Source organism: Microtus oregoni, unplaced genomic scaffold (genome assembly GCF_018167655.1).
Source record: "Microtus oregoni isolate MIOR12 unplaced genomic scaffold, Mior012 000132F_ref0000261, whole genome shotgun sequence".
Taxonomy (NCBI): domain Eukaryota; kingdom Metazoa; phylum Chordata; class Mammalia; order Rodentia; family Cricetidae; genus Microtus; species Microtus oregoni.
Window position 1 is genome coordinate 1,390,367 of NW_024544775.1, and position 10,389 is coordinate 1,400,755.

General features: G+C 43.3%; 1 protein-coding gene across 1 annotated transcript; it reads right to left on the reverse strand.

Moving 5' to 3' along the window:
- Positions 1–979: 979 nt before the first annotated feature.
- On the reverse strand, positions 980–9,268 carry Tmem267 (transmembrane protein 267). Its single transcript, XM_041646377.1, has 3 exons — positions 9,242–9,268; positions 4,726–5,109; positions 980–2,390 (listed from the first exon to the last, which is right to left on the reverse strand). The coding sequence occupies exons 2-3, from the start codon at positions 5,038–5,040 to the stop codon at positions 2,055–2,057; spliced, it is 651 nt and encodes a 216-aa protein (XP_041502311.1). The 5' UTR covers positions 5,041–5,109; positions 9,242–9,268; the 3' UTR covers positions 980–2,054.
- Positions 9,269–10,389: the final 1,121 nt, after the last annotated feature.

Below are 10,389 nucleotides of genomic sequence, written 5' to 3' on the forward strand. Positions count from 1 at the left end.
CATATGTCACAAAGAAAGAGAGGAGTCTCTGGGGCAGCATATTAAGACCACCGTCATATCAAACCACAGATGTAAATTTACAGTGATGCACTTCCTTCTCTAGTAAAGTTCATCATCTTAACAGTTGAACCCGGAAGAGCAAAAGAAAAAGCAAGATTTCCAAAAACTATTTTATTTTGAAAAATCCTTTTGTTCTCAGTAAGGAGAAGATTTAAAAAAAAAATCATTTGAACAACATTTTAGACTAGTTTGTCACAATCACACAACTCTTGCAATTTTAGTGGCCGTCACGAATCTACATCTCAGATGACACCATTGCTCAGTACTGTTTTTTTTTTTTTGATTTTTCCAAGGTTTTATTTGATCAGTGAATTTTTTTTAATTTATTTATTTATTAAGGATTTCTGCCTCCTCCCCGCAACCGCTTCCCATTTCCCTCCCCCTCCCCCGATCAAGTCCCCCTCCCTCATCTGCTCGAAGAGCAATCAGGGTTCCCTGACCTGTGGGAAGTCCAAGGACCGCCCACCTCTATCCAGGTCTCCTAAGGTGAGCATCCAAACTGCCTAGGCTCCCACAAAGCCAGTACGTGCAGTAGGATCAAAAACCCACTGCGATTGTTCTTGAGTTCTCAGTATTCCTCATTGTCCGCTATGTTCAGCTAGTCCAGATTTATCCCATGCTTTTTCAGACCTAGGCCAGCTGGCCTTGGTGAGTTCCCGATAGAACATCCCCATTGTCTCAGTGTGTGGGTGCACCCCTTGCGGTCCTGAGTTCCTTGCTTGTGCTCTCTCTCCTTCTGCTCCTGATTTGGACCTTGAGATTTCTGTCCGGTGCTCCAATGTGGGTCTCTGTCTCTGTCTCCTTTCATCGCCTGATGAAGGTTAATATTCAGGAGGATGCCTATGTGTTTTGCTTTTGGATTCACCTTCTTATTTAGCTTCTCTAGGAACATGAATTATAAGCTCAATGTCCTTTATTTATGGCTAGAAACCAAATATGAGTGAGTACATCCCATGTTCCTCTTTTTGGGTCTGGCTTACCTCACTCAGGATAGTGTTTTCTATTTCCATCCATTTGTATGCAAAATTCAAGAAGTCCTTGTTGCTCAGTACTGTTTTTATATAAGTTCAGTGGTGATCCAGGTATTGCTTTGTCAAAGCTCGTTGTTAGTAAATATTTTCTAAATATTTAGTTATGTTTTTCAAATTAGTGAAAATGCTAACATGAGATTCCTGGGCAAAGATACTACCCCCCCCCAATAATTTCAGTGAATGTAATTATAGGCAATGTGATAACAATTACTTCCTAAATTGATTTCTGAAATCGTAACTTAGATTTAATTTTATTATTTTAGTTAGATATTTGCTAATAATTACTGTCCACAAATATTTGAGATTATTACTTCAGTCAGGGTCAACATATGTGAAATGCTTGTTAGTCCTCAATAGACATCTTATCATGACCTTATTTATTTTGTCCACTTCACTGTTTCGGTGTCCCAGGAAAATGTAAATTCAAATATCATGTGAGCTTTTTATAAGTTAGCCATCCAAAATTTTGAGTTTTTTTTTTTAAATTAGGAAATGGACTGGTTTTGAAGACAGCTCAGTAGGTATCAACTTGACAAAACCAGTAATGTCAGACAAAGCAGCAGCAATATAACAGAGCATGAAATAAGGACAAACCCAATACTGCACTAGATGGTCGCGTAAGAGGGAAGGGCAAGTACTGAGCCTGCCTCCCGAGCAAGAGGGCCCGAGAATTGTAAAAACTAAATAAAGTACCTAACTGTGTTTTAAAATTTTCACTTGAGGTCTGGCAGTGATGGCCCATGCCTTTAATCCCAACACTCAGAAAGCAGAAGCAGGTGGATCTCTGAATTTGAGGCCAGCCTGGTCTATAGAGGGAGTTCCAAGACATCCAGGGCTGTACAGAGAAACCCTGTCTCAAAAACAAAAACCAAATTTCAGTTGAACACTGGCTGTCTTTCATTATTGTCATCTGAATTATTGCCTTTCCTTAGAGGCATATGGTCATCTCAGACATCAACAATCTCAGACATCAACAAGCATCCCATGTTTTGAAGATATCGTTTGTCTGGTCCCTGTTAAATACATAAGGAATGAACACAGATGTGGTAAGGACAATGTGGTTGTCACATAAAGCCAGAAGGGCAAAGGAGAAGTTTTCCCAAATGGGCATATCCACAGGCCGTGACGAATTCCATCTCGGATGTGGTGCGAAGCCCAGGAAATGAACAGCATCCACGGGAGGAAGCACCACGAGTCCCGGAGCCTGAAAAGGTGCATGGCCAGCTTCAGGCTCACAACTGCCACAGGTATCACGGTGGAACAGTGGAGGAAAGGTCTTCTCGGAAGCGTCAAAGCGGCCTGCAGCGAGAAGTAGCAGCTAGCATCATTTCCTTCTTTGCAAAATCTCACAGTTGCTCCTTACTATTTTAACACGACCAGCGTCAACTGGAAACGCCAGAAAACTATAACTCTGCAGAAGCACTGGACGCATGGTTTCCAGGCTGGTGTTCTCTTCTCACTCTATGCTATTCTACACTAAAGCTAAATTTTTAACTTAAAAAAATATGAGATGATGAAAGCATGACCATCATATCCTTTGCGTCAACAATAAAATGGAGGTCTTAGGAATGTGGAATTGGGACTGGAGAGATGGCTCAGAAGTTAAGAGCACTGGTTGATCTTCCAGAGGTCCTGAGTTCAATTCCCAGCAACCACATGGCAGCTTGTAACCATTTATAATGAGATGATGCTCTCTTCACGTGTGCAGGCAAACATGCAAACAGAACACTATATACATAATCTTTTTCATAAAAGGAATATTGTAATAATTTTACAAGCTTCCCAGTGTTTAAAAAGCTACAAACATAATTTATATCCTAAGTATAGGATTTGTGTAATTGGGGTTTAAGTAATATTTAAAACTAAAAACACTCCTATTTATTTATATATATGCTTACTTGCTGAGACGTCTTACCAGGCCTATTTTAAAGTTGTTTTCTCCCTGAGGTTGTTAAATTTTTCATATGTGTATCTGTGTGTAGGTATATGTATAAGCATGCAGTTGACCTTGAGGCCAGAGAGGTCACTGAATTCCCTGGAGCTGGAGTTATAGGCAGTTGTGGACTGCCACACGGGGACTGGAAACTAAACCAGGTCCTTGGGAAGAGCAATGGGTGCTCCTGACCACTGAGCCATCTCTCCAGCCCTATTTTAAAGCTTCTAATTGACAAATGTTTAAGAAGGACAGCGTGACATTTCCTACAAGCATATAATGTGTGCTGGTTGTTATAGAGTAAGGGGAATAGCTAAGACTTCAACAGTTATCGGTTGTTGTGTTGAGAATACAATCCCTCTTCACCAGCTGTTCTGAAGCAGAGATGAGCTGTCAACTACAGTGCTGTAGGCATTAGTAGTTTCTCCTTCTGTCCAACCTCACTCCTGAACCTGTGGCTCATCCTCGCCTTATCCCGTCCTGTTCTATAATTCGTGTTTCTAAAGAACTTCTTGGGACATCTAAGAGTACACACACACACACACACACACCACCACCACCACCACCACCACCACCACCACCAGCAGCAGCAGCAGCAGCAGCAACAACAAAATATTCCTTCATTAAAGCAGGGGAAAAGGAGAATATTTTTTATTACAACTGTTTCATAAAAGCCACAGATTCTTTCAGAATTTACTACTAACACTGAAAGATTATTTCAAGTTATTATTTTATTATTCCCTATGGTAAAGCTGAGGGAATAGATCCTTTACCTTTGTGGCCTCCACATACAGGGCAAAAAGCTAAAATTTGTCTTGAATCAGCAATCATCCCTCCTTGCTGACTGAGCTTCAGAGTCAGGTGGCCCTGCCGCACACTTTGTATGTGACAGGCAGGAGGAAGTGAGGCTTCATTCACCCCTCAGCAAGTATTTACTGAGCACCTCCTGGGTGGGCCAGGTAACCTCCCAGGCCAGTGGCTCACAAGGCAAAATCCTTGCTTTGGATCTACACTTCTTTTCTGAGATGTTTGTAAATCACATGCATACACAAAGGCAGGCAAATCTTTTGATAGTTAGAAAATATAATATCTGTTAATGTCACACATAGGAGATACACACAAACGGGAAGACATAAAGAGTAAGAGGGGAGGGGCTGGAGAGATGGCTCAGTGGTTAAGAGCATTGCCTGTTCTTCCAAAGGTCATGAGTTCAATTCCCAGCAACCACATGGTGGTTCACAACCATCTGTAACGAGATCTGCTGCCCTCTTCTGGTCTGCAGACACACAGAGATAGAATATTGTATACTAAATAAGTAAATAAATAAATATTAAAAAAAAAAAAAAAAAAAAAAAAAAAAGAGTAAGAGGGGAAAGGAAAAAAGAACACTGACCCAGGAACACTCAGAACGAAAGCCGTTCCTTTTAGCTTGCTAATGTATTCTCTGTGAGCCAGCACCGAGCTTCTCAGTACAGTTACTAGGCTAAGAGTTCTCACTTTATGTCTATATGGAACTTTGTGACAGCAAATTAAATTAGGAACAAGTCTGTGGGCATCCTTAGGGAAATAGTAGATACTCAAAAAAGTTGAATGAGTTAGCTTTCCTATTTTAAAGTAAGACATTTTCTCTAGCCTATGATGGTCAGAAAGATCAGCGTGGCCGTACTAACGACATTAAAGAAAACTATGTCGATGTCTTACCTTTAAAGACAGGGATCTAGCAAGAAAAAAATGGTCGATATCAATAACAGAGGCTAAAAACCCAGCTAAAAGAACCTCTCCAAAGTCAGCCTTCTTCTTGATTCCAATGACGACTGCCCATGACCACATGCCAATCATGCCGTGTACTATGTTATCTGAGAGGGCGCGAAGCCAATCGTTTTGATGAATTACGGAAAACCGGAGAAGTCTATCAGCTACTAGGCAAAAGACACCCAGACCGAGGCTGGAGATGAGAGACTCGGTACTGAAACACTGTTGTAAAGCCTGAGTCTTTTCAACTTTGGACGCCATCATAAACTGTGTCAGTATACAGCAACAGCCGTCATGGACCAACAGTCTACTCTTGTCTTCATCCCTGGTATCCTGAAGCAGAAACCAAAGACAAACATTAAAAAGATTATAATCTGCCACACAATATCCAAGCAAGCAACATCAGCCATAATTATAAAACCAAATTGGAAAAATTAGCATCCCTTACGTGGTATACGATGGGCTGTATGGTCAAACACTGTAAGTCTGTTTTGCAGGAAAAAAAAAAACAGTTTATGTGGTAGCAAGGAGAACTTCAGAAAGCCCATTGTATGTTACTGATTCCTGCTAGGCATTTAAATAGTTCTGTTGGAATGTGTACGGTATGACAGCGGGCATTCATCCTATCTGTAAACCCATCAACTGCTTCTATATTTTTGAAGAAAAAAAAGGTCTGCTTTCAGGACTGGAGATCTGGCTCAGTGTAACATCACTCGCTGCTCTTTCAGAGGACCTGGTATACCCACAATGGGCTACTCATAACTGCTTGTAATTCTTGCACTAGGGGACCTGATACCGTCTTCTGGCTTCTATGGATACCTGCATGCACAGAGCACATATGCATACACTTGGCACATACATATACAGATAAAATAAATACCTACATCTTTTTTTAAACAAGCAAACAAACAAACAAACAAAAAACCTGCCTGTCCCCACGGTACCTAAACTCCAGAGCTGTAGAATTAGAGTTCCCTTCTCTGCCTCTAAGGTAGTGGTAAGGGTTGCCCAAGCGAAGCCCACCAGCTTCCTTTTCCTATGCAAAACTGATGTGGAATGGTACTCTTGAAGGCTACAGGCTCCAAGACACAAAACAGCTGAGGACAAGAAAGTCCTAGAGAAGCCCTTTATCCCAGCATTCTGCTGGCAGGGACAGAAGGGTCCCTGTGAGTTCTGGACCAGCCTGGTCTACACGGAGAGACCTTGTCTCTTTTTTAAAATTTATTTATTTTTATTTTATGTGTTTTGTCATGGGTGTCGGGTCCCCTGGAGCTGGAATTACAGATAGTTGTGAGCTGCCATATGGGTGTTGGAAATTGAACCCGGATTTCTGGAAGAGCAGTCAGTGCTCTTAACCGCTGAGTCAAATCTCTAGCCCAAGAGACCTTATCTTAAAAAAAAAAAAATCTCAAAGAGACACATAGACAAAAAGCTGATAATGAAGACATCAAGTCCTTGGCTCCACACGGAAGAATTTCAAAGGTGCCCTAGTTTTTACAGCACACCCTTTACTTCTAGGAGCTTCTCTGACATCTCCCCAGCAAACACCCCCTTTACCTATGGCCTGGAATAACAGCAACAAACCCTGGAATTTCAGCTTGTGTGAAAAGGCAAGCATAAATTTGCACTGCATTCTAACCTGGCGCAGGGTACTGAAATAATCTGTCTGTCAAATGTTTCAACGCCACGTCACATCTGTTTTTTCCATTTTCTGTTTTGCTTGTGTGGGTACTTGCCTGCGTTGTGACTGTGCACCACCTGCATGTGGTACTTGCAGAGCTCAGAAGAGGGTATGGGATCCCTCACAGACCTGTGAGCTGCCATATGGGTGCCAGGAATTGAACCTGGGTCCCCTGCAAGAGCAGCGGCCGGGGCTCTTAACCAGCCTCTTGTATGGACAAAGAGACCACAGCTCCTCACACTGTCTTCTACTTTTCTGTATAGTTGACATTTTCACTTAGACATATTTTTAAAGAGAATCTAGGAAAATTTCAGAAAAACTCAACCTAACTGATATTGAGAAAAAGCAATCAGTGGCTGATGAGATGGGGGAACGCAGGGAGGGCTGAAAAGCTCTCGGATGATTCTTACAGTCAGCTTCTTGTGATAGTTTCATACATATGTCAAAATATGTTGGATTGTGTACTTTAAGTATTTAGATTTAATTACGTATCAATTATATTCCAACAAAGATGTAAGATAAAGTTAGTACATTGGTTTTAAAATTAGCAGCTTTTTGGTGGGAAAAAAACCCCGAGATTATAGAGAAGAAAAAACAGATCACCTAATTCAAATCAATAGAAGCAATACATAGAAGATGGGTGGGTGCTTCCAAAGACAAGACTAGTAAATAGGAACACTTCGAGTTTTCCCAAGGCCCTGGGAGAAAGAAAAGAACAAAAAATTGGGCACTGAAAGATAAAATAATTCCCTCAAAGAGAAAAATCCTTTTTCTTTTCTTAATCTCTCTCCCCCCTCTCTCCCCCTCCCTCTCTCTCTCATTATTTGCAATGATGAGTGTGTTAGCGCATGCCGGTAATCCCAGTGCTTGGGAGGTAGAGGCAAGTGGATCTTTGTGAGTTCAAGGCCAGCCTGATCGACATAGAAAGGTCCAGGCTAGCCATGGCTACAGAGAGAGATCCTGTCTCAATAATAAAGTTATTTGCCAAAGAACGAGAAATGGGTCTCATTCACTTTAAGAGTGTTACTATGGAGTAACACAGAGCTCCAAGGAAACAATCACAACTATAAGATTCCAAACACAGCTAAGTTATGGCACCTTGGCAACAACCCTGAATTTTAAGAGCTCTGTCTTAAAGAGACAAACACATACTGGGATTAAAAAGAAAAAAACATTTCAGCTGTGTGTTGGTGGCACATGCCTTTAATCCCAGCACTTGGGAGGTCAAAGCAGGTGAACCTCTATGAGTTTGAAGCCAGCCTGGTCTACATAGTTTGAGGCTAGCCAGGGATAGTCTGTCTTTGAAAAAAAGAAGAAAATAAACATCTGTTATATCATCCTTAATATGAGAACACTTCAGACTTATGGCTCAGTGAGAAAATGTATTTGTTGCACAAGCTTGGAGACCCAGCATTAGTATCCATGTAAAAAGTGGAAAAATGCTTTTGTTATACTACAAATTATATTTCTGATATCACACAATATTTTATTAATGTTAATTGGTATGCGTATCAAAAAGGATTGGACCCAGGACCTCAGAAAGGTCGGCAGCACTAAGTACACACCGGTTCTCAGCTGATAAACTCAGTATTCATAGAGGTGGTATTTGGGGTGACTTTTCTACCATAAGAGCCAACCATCTAATTTTTCTGTGACTTTTAGAAACCATTTTTACAATGGCCTAAGTTTGTCTCATTTCACCCTCATTACAGCAAATGTCACCAACTGTGGGGACTTCCCAGCAAGCAAAATGGTCATCTCCCTTCCCTTAGTTTCCCACATATTCGCTGGTCTTTTAAAGTATAGAATGTGAGGATTTTTTTTTTTGTTACCAATCATACATTTCTGTACAAATAAATAAGACATTCCCAACGTAACTGTCAGTTTCTTTTTCATTTCCTCCCTCTCCCTAACCTTGGCGGAAAAGTACAAAACCAAGAGCTGGGGTTGTTAGGTCTGTAGCCCCAGCACTCAGGAGGCTGAAGCAGAAAGATCCCTTGAGTTCAGGGATTCCAAGAGCAACACGGAGGACATAGTGAGACCGCGTCTCAAACACCAAACAAAGTCATCACAACAAACAAAGAAACAAAAACATGCCCTGCCCCAAACTGCCTTTATTAGGCTTTACAAATAATGCTTTCGTCACTAAACTATAGTTGCTGTAATAGTTAACACATTTAAACTCTTAAGTGCTAAAATACCAAAAGCAGATGACAACTCTAATGCTGGTAATTAATAAAGGAAATGAACACAAATCTTGTTCACTTTACCGAGACTTATCTATCTCAGGCCCTCTGATCTCTCTCTGCACATAAAATATTTAGCTCTTGTAACGACTACAAATAGAATACACAAGTATGCGTTCCAACATGTTTCTGATCTCAGCAAATTCCTGAAGTCATCCTTTTCGGGGTCCGTGTGATCTAGTAAGTTTTAGAATGTCAAACGGGGGCAGGAAGTCTTAGTACTGGAGGCTTAGCTAACTCAGGGCGCTCAGAGCTCTTCCACAGAAGTAAGGGTGGCCGTGGGCTCTTCTGCCCGGACGCCCACGGGCTCCCTGCTAGGACTGGGAAAAGCGCGGAGCCCAGGAAAGCAAACATCCACGCGATCCGGAGGGCAAGAGGGGGAGGAGGAGGTAGGTGTGCCGCTCGCAGAGACAGGGAGCCCGCCCTCCCAGCCCGCAGCCCCGACCCCGCGGCCTCGGCTCCGTCCCGCTCTGGCCTCCCTTTGAAAGCTGCGCCCTCTCCCCTCCCTCCCCGCCCGGCCTGGTGCAGCTCAGCCTACCCAGCTCGCTTCGCAGTCGGCGGGCGAGCCAACAGCGCTCCGCCCCTCGGCCGCACCATAGAGACGCAGGCGCCGGCCGGAGCGGCCGAGTCCTCTGGGTCCCTGCGGACGCCGGGATGCAGGCTCCTCTCGGAGCCGCTCCTGGCGCTCGCAGGTTAATCTGGTTGCTGCCGTGAGTTCTACACGCCTCCAAAACCCGGGAGAGATGTGGAAAACGTCCCGTCGGTTTCTTGGCTTAGCGGGCGGTCGAATCACCCACCCAAGTGGAGGCGGGCAGCCGGTTCGGAAAAGTCACCTCACCTGGTGCAGGACGCTCAATGGACAATGGGTCTGGGTCTCAAAGGCACAGAAGTTTCTAACTTCCTTCCGTGGATGCCGCAGGGCTAGCGATGCATGGAAGGTCTCAGATCTGACTCACCGCAGTGCTCCACCGCCCCCTTGGGGATTTGCTAGACACTGGTGGCAGCGGCTGAGGCTGGTCGTAGGACAGCGCAAGAACAATCATGACACTAACCTGTTGGAAACAAAAGAGTAGTACTGACTGGACTCAAATCGCCCTTCTGAAATGGTGACTATATATACCCTTATTGCCTTGCTGAGGCAGGTGCTGTTTTAGCACAAGGAAACATCTGGCGTGAACCAGCCCAAAGATGCCAGGAGAGACAGCCTTTACCTCTTACTTCCTCAAAACAAGTATCAGGATGGAAAGCGAGACTAGCAATATTCATGACAGTTGGGATCTTCAATATCAAGCAAACTCCTGGTCACCTCACACACCCTGAAAAATCGTCAACCTGAACTTTTGTACTGCTTTAGAATTAGGGACATGGCCCTTCCGGCAGTATGGTTGGTCTGTGTGCCATACAGTCTAGGCTTCCTGGAAGCCTACTGGCTGAAGGCAGCGATTCTTTCGTACAACACACACTGGATACTTTTGTTGCGCCAGGTTACAGTATAGCTTCAGATTAACTGTGCACCTTGTTCACTGGAGGGGACTGACCACAAGGAAACACACTGGACAGGTACTGATAAATGCTGTTAAGGAAATAAGCAGGATGATATATTTGATTTGGGAGGGGCTGACTTTAGTGGGGTTGTTGGGAGGACTGTAGACAGAAACTTTTGCTGAGACCAGAAAAGGGAAGGAG